Genomic DNA, 20,971 nt, shown 5'->3' on the forward strand with positions numbered 1-20,971 from the left:
TATAAGCTAAAGGCTTCCTGTTTGCCCCAGGTTAGGGCTAAGCTGATCCGGGTCAGGGGGTAAGTTGCACCGTCTGGGGGTGAACTGACCGTCAAACTGAATCTAAATCAAACCCATAAGAAATTTCAACCATAACTTACCTCTTTGAAAAACTGATTTAAAAGTCCATTATTGTTTTGTAAGTGGTCATATTAATTTTCTTCAGGATAACTTCACATTAAATCTGATAAACAAAAAAAATGTCATTAAAGTTGGAATCTTCCCTGAAACAGAAATGCTGAAGTGGAATGAATGAATAAATGTCCCCAAAACTTTCCATCCTTCCACTTTCTTTAAATCATGGTTTCAGGGGGACTGGAGCCTATCTGTCACAGAAACTCCTCAACATTCCAGTCTAATAACAAGTCTGAAACTAAAGCAAAAACTGCAGCCCCAAATGAACATTGGCATGATATAGGCTGTGTCAAATGCAAAAGCAGTCCCTGTTTCTCTTTATGGAACTCATCCTTTCTAAGGCCAAAGTTAAATGTATGAGGATCAAACACAACAAGTACCTGGGACATGTCAACAGATCCAGGAAATCCAGGAACCAGCAAACTGAGAGCCAAAGAGAAACTGAGGCGTCTGCCAACAAATCAGCAGCAGCTGAAGCTGATCAACTTCCTGATGTGTCATGAGGTGATCACATGTTTCAACTAAAGACATCAGATAGACATAGCTTTAACAGCTGCAGACCGATATCAATACTTTCACAGTTTGTTCAGAAACTAGATAGTTTTATTGAAAACAACAGCTTATTGAATGAGAGTCAATATGGGTTTGGGTCAAATAGGTCTACAGCTGCAGCAATAATGAAGGTGACAGAAGAAATCCCAACTGCAACGGACAGAAAGAAGTTTACCATATGAACCATTCATTGAGCTGAAGAAAGCTTTTCACACTATTGATCATTCAATATAACTTTCAAATAGCTTTGGTGTGAGAGGAGTTGCTTTAATGGGGAACTCTGGTATTTTTAAACCTGGATCTTATTTCTGGCATGAAATACGTTTCATCTACTCACAGAACAGTTTGGCGAAAGTCGGCGTCCTTCGGGAGCTATTTAGAAAACTCGCGATCAGCGTATATCCATATAATGGAGTTAATGGGATGATGCAGCCTCTAAATAAGACATTATCTGTCTTAATTTCACCAATACTTTAAGAAAAATGAATGAACGAACGTGTACTATAGCTCTGTTAGTTCATAGGTGCTGTTATGTAGCTACTTGCGGCTATAGGAGAGCTAACGGAGGGATTTCTACACAGGCCCTCTACTGGGACAACCAATTTAACCAATTTAAAACAAATGTGTATCTCAGCTGCTGGAGTCAAACTTTGGAATTCTCAACATAATGATTTAAAAGGTTTTTCAGATGTTTCCCTGTTCAAAAAAATGTATGAGGAGAAAACAATTGGACATTAAACAAGACATTAGACAGTGGAATCAGCTGCACCCATCTGTCCCAGACAGCCCTGATGGGAGCAGGCTGGTCAGAGCTTTCTCTGGTGTCTCTGTTGTCAAATCTGAGGACTCTTGATATCATTTGAAAGGTCTGAAGTGACATTATTGCTCGAAAATATTTCTGCCTGTCGATGCGTCCCAGAGACGATCAGTGGCCTCATTGCAGGATCTGTGCACTCCAGCAAAAAGAAGAAGCATCCAGGTGTTCCTCATCAGTGTCTTTCCACATGTTGCCATGGACTTTTGTTCCTTCAAGGTTTGACTCTTTTTAATGGCATAAATAGCTCAAAACATGTGTTGATGTCACTGATTCTGGTCACAGCAAACCCTGTGATTCCAGGAGTCATTTTGATGACGTCTGCAGCAGCTGCCCTGCCATCATGTACATCATGAGGTACTGAGCTCCAACACATCTTACCATTTTTGGACTTGAGTCTTTCAGCAGGAGCAGCTTCAGCACCGGTGACCTCCTCATCTGACTCATCAGATGAGTGTCTTCTGGATGATATTCCACTTTGTCTTCCTCCTCAGAAACCTGCTCATCCGTATCTCCATGCTGCTCTGTGTCCTCTCCCTCATTTTCACCAGATATATTACCCAGAACTTCTCTCACTGAGAATCTTCTTTTCATTTTGGCGTGCTGCACATTGGAGATGTGCACTCTGCAGGTCACCAACTCCACACTGAACTGAGCTCACATGTGTGGACATGCCCGTCTTTGCTTGTTCTGTTTCTGTGCAGGTAAACTGGATAACAAGGCAAACTGAGAATCCCCTAAAGCTCACATGATGAGGAGAGGAGCTGGCTGTCAGTGTGTTGGCTGACAGTGCACTGATGATGTCAGCTGTGGCTCTAATTATTGCTTTATAATCTTATTTTTGTAACTGGGACGAAACCGACCCGAACAACACAGAAGTCATAATTTCAGCCTGAGCTTTTTACAATTTAGTTTTATTTTGGTTCCTGACAATAGATAAATCAACTCCAGTTAACTGTAAATATGAAAAACTGTGGTATTCATGTCTCATCCCATCATCACCATTACAGCACCGCTGCTGGAGCTGATACAGACACACAGGAGACTTTTAACATTTTATCAGTTTTACACAGACAGCAGGATCCAGGATGACTCTGATTGCTGTGCAGACCTGAGAGATGTCACCTTGATGTGTTCACAGTTTGTCACATGATGACAGATGTTGTCTCCCTGCACACATCTGGTGCATCTGTAGCAGCACTAAAACTACAGAGCTCCTGCACAGAACAAATCCCAGTCTAAACCGTGGTTTTGATATATTTTCTGGTGATTATCAGCGACTTATTCTGTTCCATCACTGTGAGTCTTCCCAACATTAGGACTGCTTTCAGCCTACATGGATGGGACAGTAATGGGTGGTGTTTCCATCGGCCGGTGACAGACATAACAACAAAATAACGAGACAGAGACGAAGAGACTGAGCGTGGCGTCTGTGACAAGAAGAGTCAGAAACTAATGACATGGATAAAAGTGAACTCTGCTCACAGCAGATTCAGAGCAGGAAGTTAGTCCTCACCCATCACTGTGTTTAACTGTTTGAAGCTGTCGGCTGGAAGAAGGATTCTTGGCAAATGTGTTGACAGTGTAGATTATCTTCAGTAATTCCTTCTTCATCCAGTTTAAAATCACAGAGATATAAGATTCCTCAGATCAGATGATGATCCGGACACTCTTGCATTAGCTCTCTGATCTCAGTGAGACTTCCTGGTTGAATAAAGGTGATGATGTGAGGTTCAGTTAGCTTTGCATTCACAGAGCTGTGGAAATTTCCCTTAAAACAGGTTACTTTGTACTTTTAGACCAAAAAGGTACATTTCAGAACCCGTACTTTTTAAGTTGAAGCAGAACTTTTATTTTTGACAAAGTATTTTAGTTAATTTTTTACAAAAGTAGATGTGCCTCTACTTAAAAAGAGGTTCTGTGTACTTTAGCAGCCCCTGAGGGAGAGTCAGAAATCATCAGTCACACCTGAACACACCTGAGTGTGTCATATAAAGCTGACCTCTGATCACTTTAAGACTCTTTTATGGTTTGCAGAGTTTCAGAGTGACGGCAGCCTGCAGACACAGAGGACTGATGTCGGAGAAGCAGCAGAGGATTTCCTCTTCTTCCACACAGACCTGGTCCAGACAGCAGAGAGCTGCAGAGGGAAGAAGTTCATGGAAGAAGCTGAGTAAGTGACACTTTGATTCATTTAACAAAGTCTCTGAGCAGAGAGAGATTTCCTCTGCTGATGAGACACAAGTCATGTGAGCTGAGAGTAAACAGCAACAATCAGTGTGTGTTGATGAGGAGCTGCAGCTTGTTACCAACATGAAATGTTTCCCACTCAGTCTGCTGCTGTTTTATCCTCCAACAGAGGAACTCTGACTGTTTAACGTTAATTTTACTTATTTTATAATACTCATTTTATGAAGGATCATAATTCAGGTGTGTCTGGAGCCTCTGTGTGTGATCATGTGGACTCATCAGTGGGTGAATAATATTTAACAGAGAGGAGTGAGCGCTCCCTGGTGGTTCCTGTCAGACTGCAGTGATCCTGCAGGATGGATTTCTGGAGTCCTGCTGCTACTTATCTACAGTATAGCTGTTCATGTCAGTTCAGTCCTGCATTCAGCCCATCAGAGTGTTTCAGATATCAGATTTATCATCATGCTGCAGGTTCAGATAATCAGTGTGTGTCACTGAATGGAAATGCTTCATCATCATCCTCATCATCATCATCATCATCATCAGGATCATGATGTCTGTGCTGCTCCATGCCTCCCTCCAGTGGACTGCTGGAAGAACAGCAGCTGATCTTTTTACACCCCAAATGATGGAGAGGAGGATGTGAGTTGATGTGCAGATGAATGATTTGTGTTTCCTCTGCAGATGAAGGTAGAAAGTGTGTGTGAGTTGATGTGAATTCAGCAGCATGGAGCAGTGTGAGGACACTAAAACCACTCTGTGTGGGGAACATGAGAGCCAGAGCAAAGCTCAGAGGTGAACCTGAACCTGATCCTGAACCCAGCTGTGTGTCCCTTAAGAGCGACCTGTCAAAGGATTGGTTGATTGATTTCCAACATGATGTTCCATCAGCCCAACAGTGAGTATCTGTCAGTATTCAGCGGAGGCTGCATCATGTTTCAGATGATAACCAGTTTTCAGCTGAATGACTTGAGACTTGGATCAGTTCTTGATGTCTCTGATGAGACTAATTAGCTGCATCATGTGTGTAATGTGATATTTTAGTTCAGTCCTGCAGCTCTTTATTAAAACAAAGGGAGAATATTGCTGAATATCTGTCCACTGATGTGGCTTTTTCACAGGATGCTGATTATGTAGTGAACAGGGCGGCTGATGTATTAGAAATATTACGTTCTCACACGTTGTGTTTAATGACGTCAGTTTAAAACGACCTTCTGAAGAAACAAGAACAAAACGACCAAATCAACCTGTAGCTCCCAGTCGAACAAAGATGAGCCTTACTGATGTTTATTTTGTTTTATAACTTTCTCAAGCATGTGTAAGAGTGGCAAACATATATATATATAAATAAAAGAAATGAAAGGTAATTTTTACCATTTCCAAATTACATCAATTAGCATGTGCTCTACTAATTTAATGCAAAACATTCCTGAAGTACACAGAAATATACTTTGTTCCTCCTTTTCAAATGGTGCTAAACCTTACCTTTAGCCTTTTTATTTGTCCTGATTTTAACTTTGAACCAAAGTTCGTCCTTTCCTTTTGTTGTTGTCCAATGTTCTATTAAACTACCTTAATTACATAGTTTTATGTCCTTCAAAATAAAATACTTCCGGTTCTACAGGAAATTAAAAAATAATAGCGCCAAAAAAAGGAAAATTTCTCAATTCATTGAGAACAATAGGCGCATTCGGACAGAGAGTTCTAAGAACTGTCCACCTCGAATTTAGTCATAAGAACTGCCCTTCCCCAGGGGAACTGTTTCATTTTGCATTCGCACATAAGTCGGGGACCTTGGTCGGGTCTGCATGACGGTGATATTAATCATGGACGATCACATCAGGCGTCTAAGATCGAGGCTGGAAGAGCTCACAGTGAGAGTCAGGAGACGAAGAATCGAGCAGCAGGCGATACTTCTTCGAGCGCCTCAGACAAAGGAGACGACGTTAATAAGTTTAACTTATTAAACAGGCGCTGTTGTGTCCATGTCGTATGAGTAAATATTTCAGACAAGGGGCGGAGCTACCAGCCACCAAACACCTACGTCATATGTGTTCCTATGGAACCCAGAAAAGACCCTGCCTCAGAGAAAGAGCTAAAATGGTAATAGGAACTGAGGGCCGTGGTCCCTAGTTCCTGTATGTCCGAATGCACGAAAAAACTAGTTCCTTAAAAGGTTATAGGAACTGCAAAAGGTTCCTACAGTGGGAGTGCGCCTAATTATAGCCCTTTTCCACCAGTTCACACAGATCCCAGGCACCTTAATGACACGTCTGTGAAATGATTTGGTCAAATTCCTCACAGATCAAAAACAGCAGCCCTGTCTGTAGCACTCTGCTCTGAGGCGGTCAAATTTTCATGCTGCGACTGGCTGCTAATGCTCACTCCGCCCCTCGGTTCGGCATCAGGCTGAGGTTGAGCACAAGCACTGGTCATGGCTGCCCACACACAGTTGCAACCTTATATGTTTGAGCCAGAGTCAGACCCTGAGAATGTATATACTCTAATATAACACAACCTGCTGTATAAATAATTTATTTCAACATCGTTTGTACCTGCATGAACTAGCGGTTAGCATTAGCTCGTGGTAATTGGACAAAAGAAACACAAAGCACACTTACATCGTCTGTCCTTTCCCCACGGATGACCTCTTTTAGGAAATGTTTTTCTGCGAGTCCTGCATTGTACTGACCCAAATTGAGGAAGCAGTCCGTGTCAAAATATTTGGCACACAAAGATAGGTTTATGCCGACCGTGGCAGAATTAATCTGATCACACAAACAGTAAAGACTAAGTCAGGGAACCATGCTGAAAGCTCAGAGCTTCAGTCTTCCTGTTTTCTCTCAGTAAAATTACATCCAGCTTCCAGTTTCACACACCTGCTGACGTCTGCCTGCAGAGTGGCAGAGCTGCCACAAGGGGGAGCTGTAACATTGTTCCACAGCAGCCACACTGACTCTCTGACAGGCCGTCTCACTGCAGACTCAAACACTATCACTGAATACTTTAGTTTGAAGAAAACAAGTGTTTTTCTGTCAGGATCCAACAGAGACTCAGACCTGGATCTGGAACCAGCTGTGTGTCCATGAAGAGTGACCGATCAATGGATCGTCTTATTTTATTCAAATCAGACCAACATCCATCCTTTCAGAGGTGAGCTGAGTGTAAATGTTGTAACAGAGTAAAATGTAGCAGAGTCAGTTTGAACAGTTTTTACTCCAACATGTGTTTAATGTGAGCTCAGCTCTGTTTCACATCCATTTCTATGTTCATATGTGAAGCGGTGTGTGTTGGATGTTTTCCACAAACACAGCAGTCAAAGAGGAAAGAATGGATGTTGCAGGAGGTGTTTCTGAGTGTCTGTAGGACACCAGCTGGTCCAGCAGGTGTCACCTTTGTGCTTTGGCTCTAACACAGTGTAGGAAGTGTGAAGCAGCTGACTTCTAAAGTAAAGTCAGGTCTGTTTTAGGTGGTTGAAATAGAGACAAACAAACATGGTTTTGAATATCTTATAAGATTTTCAAAAATATCCTTTCAAATGTTTTGCCATTAAATGCCTTTTTTCTTTTGTAAATTATTTTGTGTTCTTTAGGAAGAAGCTGGAAAAAACAGGCTCACCTGAACCTAAATCCAGCTCCGAGTCCCAGAAGACTGACCGATCTATAAAACATTCTCCAGGGAAAAGGCACCACCCAGATGTTCAAAGGTACTGGAATAGTTTAGAGATGACAGACAGAAACTAAAGCATTTAATTTATTTTTTACATCTTCAGTACAACTTGCCTGACACAGATAAAGTTCTCTCAGTGATGAGTCTGTTTTAAACATCTATCTGTCTAACACTGGGAACATACCAGTACAACCAGTCTGATGCAAGCACACACTGGCTCTGGCTGCCTTGCTCCAGGGCACTTCAGCAGGGAGGGAAAGCTTTCTGAAGGGGTTGCTGAAAGCTGTTGGATCCAACCAAAGTGAGCTGAAAGCTCCAAGCAGCTGCAGACTGAGCTGTTGATTCTCAGTGGGATCAGCAGGACTAGTAAAGCTTTCCCACTACAGGGAGTCCTCTGATTCACTGTTCACATCCACACATCACTTCATGGAGCTTTACCTTGTGTTTGTCTCTGTGTGGACAGACAGAATGTGAGCTCATTCTTCATGATTCCTCCACAGAGTGGACCAGCAGAGCTCAGAGGTTCCCAGTGGTCAGTCTGCCCAGCAGCATCAAACACAGCTGGACTCCATATTTATGGTCTGTACATGTACAACAGCTACTTTTCCATCTATTCTGTTCACAGTCATCTCCATGCTGCACTTTGTAGACCAGTGGATTGTCAGTGTGTCCAACATGGATCTGATGTTTGGCTCCATGATTTCAGTCTGATTGGCTCATTCATATAGTATTCTGTTCCAGCTGCTGGAGGACAACATGGTCACTTTTGTGAAGGAGAAGCTGAAGAAGATGCAGAAGGTTCTGAGTCCAGATTACCCAGAATTCTTAGAGAGTCAGAAGGAGGATGAAGATGAAGAGCAGAGGAGCAGCAGAGAGGCATTAGTGAAGATCACAGTTCACTTCCTGAGGAGAATGAAGCAGGAGGAGCTGGCTGACCGTCTGCAGAGCAGTAAGAGGATTTCTCTAAAGATTTAACCTGCTGGATAAATGACACATTTACTGATGTCTCAACACACAGAACAACACATGTTCAAATACTCATTCTCAGATAAATTAAAAGTTTGAAGATTTTCTGTGTATTGTATTGACTGATCTTATTTGTCGTGTTCATTTAGAACTTTCTGACCCAGTTTTCCGACATAAATCTGCTCTGAAGAAGAAGTTCCAGCGTGTGTTTGAGGGGATTTCTAAAGCAGGAAACCCATCCCTTCTGAATCAGATCTACACAGAGCTCTACATCACAGAGGGAGGGACTGGAGAGGTCAATGATGAACATGAGGTCAGACAGATAAACAGCATCCAGGAAAGCAGGCAGAGCAGAAACAACCATCAGACAAGAAGACATCTTTAAACTCCCACCTGGAAGAGATGAACCAATCAGAACAGTGATGACAAAGGGAGTGGCTGGCATTGGGAAAACAGTCTTAACACAGAAGTTCACTCTGGACTGGGCTGAAGGCAAAGCCAACCAGGACATCCAGTTCATGTTTCCATTCACTTTCAGAGAGCTGAATGTGCTGAAAGAGAAAAAGTTCAGCTTGGTGGAACTTGTTCATCACTTCTTTACTGAAACCAAAGAAGCAGAAATCTGCAGCTTTGAAGAGTTCCAGGTTGTGTTCATCTTTGACGGTCTGGATGAGTGTCGACTTCCTCTGGACTTCCACAACAAGGAGCCCCTGACTGATGTTACAGAGTCCACCTCAGTGGATGTGCTGCTGACAAACCTCATCAGGGGGAAACTGCTTCCCTCTGCTCGCCTCTGGATAACCACACGACCTGCAGCAGCCAATCAGATCCCTCCTGACTGTGTTGACATGGTGACAGATGTCAGAGGGTTCACTGACCCACAGAAGGAGGAGTACTTCAGGAAGAGATTCAGAGATAAGAAGCAGGCCAGCAGCATCATCTCCCACATCCAGACATCACGAAGCCTCCACATCATGTGCCACATCCCAGTCTTCTGCTGTATCACTGCTACAGTTCTGGAGGATGTGTTGAAAACTAGAGAGGGAGGAGAGCTGCCCAAGACCCTGACTGAGATGTACATCCACTTCCTGGTGGTTCAGGCCAAAGTGAAGAAGGTCAAGTATGATGGAGGAGCTGAGACAGATCCACACTGGAGTCCAGAGAGCAGGAAGATGATTGAGTCTCTGGGAAAACTGGCTTTTGAGCAGCTGCAGAAAGGAAACCTGATCTTCTATGAATCAGACCTGACAGAGTGTGGCATCGATATCTCAGCAGCCTCAGTGTACTCAGGAGTGTTCACACAGATCTTTATAGAGGAGAGAGGGCTGTACCAGGAGAAGGTGTTCTGCTTCATCCATCTGAGTGTTCAGGAGTTTCTGGCTGCTCTTCATGTCCATCTGACCTTCATCAGCTCTGGAGTCAACCTGATGGGAGAACAATCAACGTCTCAGAAGTCTAAAAGACTAAAAGAGACTCTCTTCTACCAGAGTGCTGTGAACAAGGCCTTACAGAGTCCAAATGGACACCTGGACCTGTTTCTCCGCTTCCTCCTGGGTCTTTCCCTGCAGACCAATCAGAGTCTCCTACGAGGCCTGCTGACACAGACAGGAAGTAGCTCACAGACCAATCAGGAAACAGTTGATTACATCAAGAAGAAGATCAGTGAGAGTGTGTCTCCAGAGAGAAGCATCAATCTGTTCCACTGTCTGAATGAACTGAATGATCGTTCTCTAGTGGAGCAGATCCAACAGTCCCTGAGTTCAGGAAGTCTCTCCACAGATAAACTGTCTCCTGCTCAGTGGTCAGCTCTGGTCTTCATCTTACTGTCATCAGGAAAAGATCTGGATGTGTTTGACTTGAAGAAATACTCTGCTTCAGAGGAGGCTCTTCTGGGGCTGCTGCCAGTGGTCAAAGCCTCCAGCAAAGCTCTGTAAGTACAGATATAGAGGGATGTGTATGAATATACTGCTGTTGTTTTTGTTTTGTTTAGATTACTGCTTATCTCATTATTCCCTCCTCAGACTGAGTGGTTGTAACCTCTCAGATGAAGGATGTGCAGCTCTGTCCTCAGCTCTCAGCTCCCAGTCCTCCAGTCTGACAGAACTGGACCTGAGTAACAACAACCTGCAGGATTCAGGGGTGAAGCAGGTATCTGCTGGACTGAAGAATCCAAACTGCAAACTGGAAACACTCAGGTCAGGATTCATCAAACTGTTTTTATGAACAGCTAACAGAACACATGTGGATGGTCTTTGTATGATTGTTACAGCAGCTTTAGGCCTCTGACACCACAGGAACTTACACGAACCTGGAACCTGAACCTGGAAAGTCTTTTTTGGGTCATTTGGTCAGTTTCCTTTGGGCTGCATTATCATCCAAAAAATAATGTAGAGTGAAGATTCCTACAAAGTTATTTGAGTGAATTGTCCTCCTGAGCCCAACTGATGAGCGGGTCAAACAAGTGTTGTACCTCGTTCCTTCTAACTTAACTTCTACACATGACATTACATTCCCTTTCAGTCGATTCCCTCGGTACAACACATATAGTCTGGGACATATATACACGCCCCGCAAAGCAGCCGTCAAACCTGGTTCAGAACCAGCACCCTGGTGCAGTTCAGACCCAGCAGAAAGAACAGAGTGAGCCACTGAAGGGCCTGTCACATCCAAGCTGTAGAACCGAACAAAAGTATGTGGTGATGACCAACTGACTGCAGCACAGACATCACCCACAGAAACTCCTCTAAACAGGGCCATGATGCTGCCACACCCCTGGTTGAATGAGCTCCGACACCATGAGGTGGAGGGAGAAATGGCTTCTACAATCCAATGAGACAGGTTCTGCCCAGGCAGAGCTTTGCCCCCGGCTGGATTGACAAAACATACTAACAGCTGGTCAGATAAACACACATACTGTGTGCGATCAATGTCAGCATGCAACAAATGCACTGGGCACAGGGAATGTAACCACCTCTTCTCCTCAGTTTCAAAAGGAGGGGTGTAGAGCTCCATCACCATGGAGATGTAGTCAGATATGTACCAACTGAAACTGAGCGAGGCAGCGATAAAACGCGACCACTTGGTGCTCCGATAGACGAGCACTCGACATGGAGTATATTTCCAGCCTGAGAAATCAGAACTTCTGACTCGAGATCAGTGAGTTTTTCTGAAAATTCATGGAAAACCCCATCGTCTGAATGTGAAACAAAACAAGTGACAGGTGTGCAGCAACCTGCTCTCTGGAAATCTCTACCAGAGCCCAACTGTCCAGATAAGTTAGGATGCCGATACCCCTCTCTGTTATGGGAGCTAATGCTGCTTCGACACACTAAAGGTGCGGGGAGCGAGCGACAAACCGAAGGGCAGCACCAGCTATGCGTAGGACAATGCCCTCAAACGCAAACCTCAGAAACTGTCTGTGGTCTGGATGAATTACTATGTAAAAGTAGGCAGCTGTGAGATCAAACCAATCTCCAGGCCATCTGCGTTCAGCAGCTGCCTCAGTGTCGACATTTTGAACTTGTACGTTCCTCTGTATTTGTTTAACACAAATCCAAAATAGTGCCTCTGTGACACCACTGTGGATGCCGTCCTCTTGTCCAAGGAAAATATATCGTCCATGATGATCTTTGCTCCGAGACAAAGTCCGGATGCTGACCATATTTTATCTGAAAAGGACTAAGTAGGGGAGTGTCTGTATTTGTGGCTAAAATGAGAGCAGAAATCAGGTTCATCCACGTGTGTAGTTTGATTCTGACTCAGATTTATGAAGACACAAAGTCATTAATGTGAGACAGTTCCAGTTTCTCTGAACATTTGATGACATTCAGCTTCAGTTTCAGAGCAGTTCTCTCAGAGTTTCTGTGTTGTTTTGTGTGTCTGCAGCCTCTCAGGCTGTCTGATCACAGAGGAAGGCTGTGCTTCTCTGGCTGAAGCTGTGACCTCCAACCCCTCCCATCTGAGAGAGCTGGACCTGAGCTACAACCATCCAGGAAACTCAGGAGTGAAGCTGCTGACGGCTGCACTGAAGGATCCACACAAACTCAGGTATGGAGAGGCCTGCTGCAGCCACACACAATGTCTGATAGAGGAGGAAGAGCTGGAAACATGTTCTCTGTCCTGCACTCAGCCCTGTGTTTTGCTTTCTGCTGAGTGTTACATGAACAATCACACATGTAGGAGCCTTTTTCCTTTGCTCACAGCAGAAACCCTGGTTGAACAGAAACAGCAGATATTTGTGGAGGAGGTCTACAAGGAGAACATCTGCAGGAACAACAGTGAGAAGTGTCTGTTGGTCCTCTGACCCTGGATCAGATACAGAGATGGGTCCAGGACATGTTAGCCTAGCTTAGCACAAAGATTTATAAAACCATGTTCACCGTACATCTGGAAATGTGCACATGTGGATCAGACCTGTGTCCCTCACTCCAAATGAGTGATTCTGATCAATAAAACCACAACACCTGGCAGCTAATTTATTTCCAATGACTATAGACTCTCCTCTGATCTTATTCTGAGCCTTTAATGTTCAGTGTGGAGGGTGGAATGAGGGGAGTGTTTCTAGTCTAACTTTTCTAGATGAATGTCTTCCCCTGGCTGGCTGTGCAGCATTCAGATGGACCAATGGGTCTGAGAAAGGATCTGGATGTTTGGCTGCCCTGAAACATACTGAGAGGAGGAGTCAGCAGAAACAATGTGACCACCAGGAGAGACCATGATGTCAGAAACTGAAGTGATTTCATTAGAATTCTTAAAGCTCATATTTGGATTCAGAAATGAGTGAAAAATCAAAGGGAAAATTCTTCCAAACTTGAAGAGTTGAATTCAGAGACAGAAACTTCATCTCCATAATCTGACTGCAGAAAACATTTGGTGCTTTTAAACTTCAGAATGAGCTCAGAAAGATTTCCTTCCATCCATCGTTCTTCTCTTTATTCACTTTCTTTTTTTTCCTCCTTTTTCTGAGATAAATCAAACAATGAAAGCATCTCTGCATGAGTCCATAATCTGCTCTGCAGAGATGATTGAAAGGAGTTTTGTACGTTTCAGTTTTGATCAAACAGCTTTCCTTCTAGTTTTCAGATGCTCCATTCCAGTGGATGTGTCCAGACGTTTTCCTGTTCCTTTCTCAGTGTAGAACAATGTGTGTGTGAGAGCCATGTAATGTCCATGTTTGCATGCTGAAAGAGACTGTGCTGCTCTGACCCCCCCTCCTGCTTTCAGGGTGGAGCCTGCTGGAGAACGATGGTTGACACCAGGTCTGAGGAAGTGTAAGTGTGTTCTTCATCTGATTCATGACATCCAACCATCTTCACACTGTCACATCACTCATTGATCAAAGTGAACAGATGATAGATCAATAACTGCAGCTGGATTGTGTTTGTTCTCTCCATCAGATTCCTGTCAACTCACAATCGACACAAACACAGTGAACAGAAACCTGAAACTGTCTGACAACAACAGGAAGGTGACATGTGTGGAGGAGGTTCAGTCATATCCTGATCATCCAGACAGATTTGATGATTGGTGTCATCAGCTGCTGTGTAGAAATGTTCTGACTGGTCGCTGTTACTGGGAGGTCGAGTGGAGAGGAGGAGTTTATATATCAGTGAGTTACAGAGGAATCGGCAGGAGAGGAGGAGACTGTTTGTTTGGATACAATGATCAGTCCTGGAGTCTGAGGTGCTCTAATAGCGGTTACTCTGTCTGTCACAATAACAGAGGAACACACATTTCCTCCTCCTCCTCCTCCTCCTCCTCCTCCTCTGTCTCTCACAGAGCAGCAGTGTATGTGGACCGTCCTGCTGGCACTCTGTCCTTCTACAGAGTCTCCTCTGACACACTGATCCACCTCCACACCTTCAACACCACATTCACTGAAGAACCTCTGCATCCTGGATTTACTGTCTGGTCACCTGTTTCCTGGTTGTCTCTGTGTTGAGTATAAAGAGTTTCCTCCTGTCAGAGAATCACTGTTGAACAGATAGTTCAGTCTTTACATGTCTGTCTCTTTCACTCAGAAACACCTTTTCAGATTCATGGATTCAGTCAGTTTCTGTTTGAAACTCTTCTAAATGATTCCTTGGAAACTTCTTCCTCTTCCAGTCCTTTAAAGATGGAAGCTGCTATTCTTCCAGGATGTTGTTTTTCTGTGTGTTTCCAGTCAAAGCTTCACACTGAATATCAGTATGTTGTGTTTCTCTGCAGCTCAATTCAACTGAGACCATTCAGTTCATGTCAGCTGCAGTTAGTTTGCTGCACATGTGACAAACTGTGATATCAGAGAGGAATCACTGAGCTGCAATCAGCCAAGATGAATTTCCAACCTGCTGACAGATCTTCACTGATTCTGCTTCAATGAGCAGAAGTTTGGTGAGCAGCCAGGGTTCATCCTGATGTTTCTCCACATTCACTTCCTGTGAGATGATGAAAGGACAACTGGACTGGAACTAGAATCTGATGGCAGAAAGTTGCTAAATGTTGTTGTTGAACACTCACAAAGAGGACTGAAATGATCCTTTACAAACAATATTTGGACTTTAAGAGTTGAAAACAAACAAGTTGAAATAAACATACTAATATTTAATCACCTCAATAATAATTAATGGTGGAAAATGTAAATTACGTCAAACATCTTGATATTTGAGGTGTAACCCTTCAGAATGTATGCTTTTTTTTTGCTCTTTTGATATTGTTTTTATTATTTTATGTTGTACTGGAGGATAATCTAAATAATGGACTGAAACTTTTCAAAGACTTTGTCTTCTTTCTGTAATAAAGATGACGGTGCAATGGGTGGAGGGTCTCACACATTTTGGAAAAGATCAGAGAAACTAAATATATCAGAGGACTGTAACCAGGCAGCTTCTGAGCAGCTGATGACAGCAACGCAGAAACAGAATATGGTGCAAAACTATTTGTTTAATTTATCTAGAAAAGGTGCACAGAGCCAAGAACAGCATGGAGGCATCGTGGGACATGATCATCCTCCACCATCAGCAGGCCTTAACGAACTAACTGACCACTGACGGTGCCAAACCACATCCTTACAGAGGAGGTGTCTCTGTTTTACAAAATAGTTTCAATACAAAATATTCTAGTATTTCCTGTACGCATTCATTCTTACAAACACTTGATTATAAAGAGTTAAATTTACAAAACCACACCATCAACCTTAAAGCCGTTTCCTGAACAGCTAAAACCCAGAAGCAGCTCGCTCACACATTCCCATCCCACATTATCCCAAACACACTGCAGAGGACACAAGTAACAGGGGAGTAAACCAGCTGTGAACACAACTGTTTTACACCGTGCACCCCTACATCTGCTGTACTTCCACTGTAGATGCTGCACAGAGAACAGCTTTACTCTGCCTCACCAAACCATGGCTAACGGGCCGCCAACATATCAGCACTTTTCTCCCTTAATCAGTCAAACAGACGCTGGGTGAAGACAGAACTGCATGCAGATCAGATCAGTAAAATGTTCCATAGAAATCTGATAACCGGGACATCTTTGTGCAGATGTTCACTTTTCTGTGCACATCTACATATACTTTCATAGTGTAAAGTGCTGTGGGATTAATAGCATTTTACACATTGTTACTGACTTAGTTTTGCTCTATTCATTGTGTTAGTTAGCACATGGCTTGATGATGTCATTTCCTGTTGGTCGTGTCACTCGCGGTTTATTTTCTGATGCCACGTTGAATTGGTTTTGGTAAAAGTGTTGCACATGTGTGGAGGGACACAACTTGCTGTGAATAAAATATGTTGATCGTCAGAACAAGAATTATGTATCAAAAGCAAAATAAGTGTCAAAAACTGACTTTAACTGTTACATGTACATGTATGTTCCTCATTGAGAAGCTGGTGTGATCTTTTTATGTCTTTTTAGGGGCTGTATTTTCAATATTCTGCACCCACTTCTCTCAGGACAAGTTTAATTTACACAAGAAATGTGTGTTTTAGTGTGTTTATTATTTTCAATTGGATGGGAAGATCAGAAAATGTCCAGCAATTCAACAAATCACATTCTGCGCTCAGATCTGTGCAGTTTGAGAGCAGAAGCTTGTTAATGAGGCAGTTCCTGCAGAACAAATCACATATTGTTTTAATTTCAACACTCACACCTGATATATTTGTGAAAATATTAATATTTCCATCACATTGTGAAGCAGCCTCAGCAGTATTTGTTCAGTTTTTCTACATGTTCTAATCCACATTTCTTACTGACAACATCTGGATTCAGACATCAAAGTTCAGGATCCGTTTGGACTCCATTTATTTGTTTGCGTCATTTCTTGTTCTGTTTGGGGATCAGTTTGTGTTGTTCCTCCTCAGAGTGTCTCTCCTCCTCCTCCTGAACTTGTTTCTGCCTTCTTCTGAGATGTTGTCAGTCCTTATCACAGATTCAGTAGCTGTGATGAGGTCCACCACTGGCAGCTGTTGTGGAGAAATGGTAAAACTGAGTGCTTTGCTGCAAACATCATTTTCTGGTTGGGTGAGGTCCCCATCTTCTAAGTTCTTCACCCTCTGGTCCTGAATGTCCGTTTCTGCAGAGTCATCATATTTTTATCTGACAGATACAGATGTACAGTTTGGAGGCTCAGCAGTTCACCTCCATCTTAAGGTGAAGGGACACTCTTTTGAGGACAGTAATGTCCACATTCTGGACAAAGAAAACAGATGGTTTGGACTGAGGTGTGTCAGTGTGACCGTACAGACCTGCCAAGTGTGAATAGTCTTTAAGCTGCTGATAAGCCGACAGTCACCAACTAGTTAAAGCTGAAGACATCTTTCAGATGAGAAAATCTGAAATATTCAGAAAGTCCAGTTGCTCATTATTACAATGATAAGAAATCTACCAAAGTATTCAGTCGTTTAAAAACACTCCCAACTGACATGATGCTATTTATATTTTCACCGCCAGAGGGCGACACATTTCCATCAATAAAGACTCCACTTCCTTCACAGTTAAAGGAGATTTTATTGACATTGTTTCAACAATCAATAATTACCCAAGGTCGGGTCGCCTAGGCAACAGGTCCAGGAGTGAAGACTCCAAAGACTCTCCTTTGAATTTCTCATGTCTGTGCATTATTAACTGCTCGCTGCTATAGAATATTAAACATGAAGCCATTTTAAAAGATACAGCACAGTCCACAGCACAGTACAAAAATACAACAGATTGCTGTATGTGTGTATTGAACATCATGTGTGATTAGAATGAAAACCTGTTCATCTGCACCTGTATTTGATCCGTTACAGCTTTAATGTTTCACAGAAATATTCCTTCTCTGTTCATGATGTCACATGTGTCTGCGTGCTGTCTGTGTTCCTGAGAGGAAGTCACACACCACAGAAACCAAAAGAAACAGCTTTAACACTCTGCTATATACTATATCCAAGTAGTATTTATAAAAGAAGTAAACTAATATTAAGGAACAACTTGTGCTTGTAAATGTATGATCTCGGTCATTCTGGGGACTAAACTCTATGGGGTCCATCATTTAAACTATTAAAATATTTCTTCAAACCACCTTCTGTGTATGAGCAGCAAACTTTAAATACACAGCAAGTGAATCTATATGTCTTTGAATTGATTGTTTCTCGACCTCTTTTTAGTTGATGAAAGTAGACTTTAAATATAATATGAGACTTTATGCAGTAACTCCAGTACAGACATGTTGACTGATCTGTTTGAGGGAAATTACTTAATATCACTAAACTTCCTGAATTCCTATGACAGTTTTCTTGGTATTATTTTGATAGAATACTTTTTATAAATGTTTTAACTTCTCAGAATTCAGACAGATGAAGTCATTGTGAGCTGAGCACTGCTGGAAACTGTTAGAACAGACCGACTTAGATGAGATGCCATGATTTGTGTGTGCTCTCATTCACAGTCTTTGGAGAAAAATGGGAAAGTTGTTGAGATAATTTCCAACTTCATATGAAGTTCAATGGGACAGCAGCTTCCTCTTTGGTTTTTGTAGAGAAGCAAAAGAGCTTACAGCACCTGTTGTTCCCAGACAGTCTCCCATCTAAGTAATGACCAGGCTCAATCCTAGTTAGCTTCTGAGATCAGATGAGGTCAGGTGTGTTCAGGGCAGTACGGCCATAAGTGAGGGAAGTGAGATGCAGAAACAACATATATTATTAAATTAAGCTTCCTCGGTCTCTCTGTGTGACGCTGAACACAAAACTACACACAGGGAACAGAAGAGGTTGACAGACACTAAGTTATCTGAGAGTCTCATTTCCAGCTGCAGAGAACCAACATGTGAGAGAAGAACATGTGCAGGATCAGCATCAGCCTCTCAAATAAACTCTGATTTAAAATAGAGGAAACATGGTTCCAGCACCTATATAATCCATATTTGTCACAGTGACTGTTGCTTACAGCCACACCTCCCTGAACACACCTGATCTTGGAAGCCAAGCAGGGTCCAGCCTGGTCCTCTGGGCAGTCAGAACCACCCAGAGCTGAACCCGCTCAACACTGTGGAGATGACAGTGGACTTTCAGAGGAAACCCCTCACTCTTCCCTTCTCACCATCCTCAACAATACAGAGAATTGAGAAGGTGAGAGAATAAAATTTGTGTTTGTTTTCCAGAAGAATTCAGACAGATGAAGTCTGTGAGGTGAGCAGTGCTGGAAGCTGTTAGAACAGACTCACTTAAATGAGGTGCCACGAATACAGCAGCTGGTATTCCCAGGCGGTCTCTACGGTGGCCCTGAAGTGTCAAAGAATACAAAAGCAACACAACAAGCCACAACGCTTGGGTTTTAACGGATAAAGAGAGGGAAATTAGGAAAAGTTTGAGAAGGAAGTGAGACACTGATGCTGGATCATGTTTATTAACTGTGCTGTTATCACTGTTTTGTCAGTGAGATGAGTGTTAGTTTCTCAACTTTACACAACAAATTACCATCATGTGTAAGCTAAAAGTCCTTTCCCCTTTGTATTTTACCAGATGATGTTTTGTCCATTTTGTGGAATAAATCTTCAGCCTGTCCTGTCACACTGTGGCTCATGCTGCAGAAATCTTCAAGAGGAAGGTATATTTTGATCATCTTCTTAAAGATTATGGATGTCTTCATTGTACCGTGAATTATTATTGAGAATACCTCAAAACAAATAAACTCAAAACATATAGCTTATGTTAAATGCAACAGATGAAGAATAATACATTCACAAAAACAGAGAGGCACCCTCAAAATAAAATGTCAAATTCCACTAGATAGTATGGCATTTTACTCTACTCTGTTTTAGCTACTGGGATGAACACTAAATGTATGAGAAACTAAGTGAACCGTTAACAAAGTGCAGTTTCTTACTTTGTTAATCCATAATTGTTTAAAACTTGACACCAAAGAGTGTAAATGCAGTGGATCTACTTTTTCTCATGTGGTGTTTTCATATATTCATCCATCAGGTCCTGAAGCAGCCGTGGTGGATGAACTTATCCACAAGTATTTCACTGAGGACCCTGCCTCTGAAATCATGCTGGACTTACTGGCAACCAAGCACAACATTTCATTGAGTGTCAGCACTTTCAAAAGAAGACAAAATGCAGACCTGACCGAGAGGAAGAACTACGCTCCAGTTGCTGCTGTGCAGGCAGCTTTTTCTGAGGAACCTCAGGGATCAGGCAGCTTTTAGGTTACAGAGCGATGTGGCAGCCTCTGAAACAAAAGTACTCTTTTACAGTCAGAGGATTTGATGTGATGAACACAATAAGAGAACCTGACACATCTGGAATAGAGTATTGTTCAGTGTGGCATGTTGGTGGGAACGACAAACTGAAACCTTTTCTGCTGTAGAGAACTACATCACTCTGAACAACATGGCTGAACTTTATCTTCAGTTCACATTTAGACGAATAAACTGGGATGGCAAAACATTTTATTCTTATGCATTACCCTCCGGCACAGAGGAACACCGGCACCTTGTAGATTTTAAAAAGAGAAGACAGAACAGAGGTTTAAACAGGAGTTTAAAGCTGAGTGTTTAACATCTCCAACCTGAACAAAACCTTTTTCTTTTGGGACATTTCAGGTGTTCATAGTTCAGTGTGTTTAAAAGCATCCACAGCCAGGGGAATTCTTAATTCCAAAGTTCATGTTGGCTTTAAAGCTGTTGTAGTTATCAGAGACAGGCGGCTTTAATGTGTTGGCACATGTATTTGCCATGGGGTAGTTTGAACTGGTGAGGAGCTGAAGGGACGCTCCAGGATCCGTGCCAGCAGGAGGTTTGCCTGCTACACCTGTGGCAAGCATGAAGATCTCCTCCAGGGTCACTGAAGAGTCTCTTTCTAAAAGCAGAAAGCATTTGGACTAATTTACTGAAAATGTCAATCTAAAACAAGACTTGGGATGATATTTTATGTTGATAAAGATTAAACTGACTAACCTTCGCAGTCAGAAGGCAGTCTGCCCACAAACTTCTTGTTTTCCTCTTGTTACTTCAGGCAGGACTAAGCTGGGGTTGGAATAAGTTTTCCGTGTCTGTGGCAGATAACTTTTCACTTGAGTGACAGAACAGGGGTCAGGACTGTAGGCTACTGCTGCAGTGCTGTGACAAACTGCAAGCTGCCAAGT

The 20,971-nt window shown here is 42.7% G+C and overlaps 1 protein-coding gene and 1 pseudogene across 1 annotated transcript; one reads left to right on the plus strand and one right to left on the minus strand.

Moving 5' to 3' along the window:
• The first annotated feature begins 9,792 nt into the window (after positions 1 to 9,792).
• On the plus strand, positions 9,793 to 14,966 carry LOC140296429 (neoverrucotoxin subunit beta-like). The gene is made up of 5 exons (XM_072379721.1): positions 9,793 to 9,853; positions 10,356 to 10,560; positions 12,251 to 12,412; positions 13,589 to 13,635; positions 13,762 to 14,966. Exons 1-5 carry the CDS (start codon positions 9,793 to 9,795, stop codon positions 14,304 to 14,306), a joined length of 1,020 nt encoding a protein of 339 aa, XP_072235822.1. The 3' UTR covers positions 14,307 to 14,966.
• Positions 14,967 to 18,373: 3,407 nt separating this feature from the next.
• Positions 18,374 to 18,492, minus strand: LOC140296928 (5S ribosomal RNA; annotated as a pseudogene).
• Positions 18,493 to 20,971: the final 2,479 nt, after the last annotated feature.

The sequence above is a fragment of the Leuresthes tenuis genome, unplaced genomic scaffold (assembly GCF_036924035.1).
Source record: "Leuresthes tenuis unplaced genomic scaffold, fLeuTen1.0.hap1 SCAF_1, whole genome shotgun sequence".
In the NCBI taxonomy this organism is placed as follows: Eukaryota; Metazoa; Chordata; class Actinopteri; order Atheriniformes; family Atherinopsidae; genus Leuresthes; species Leuresthes tenuis.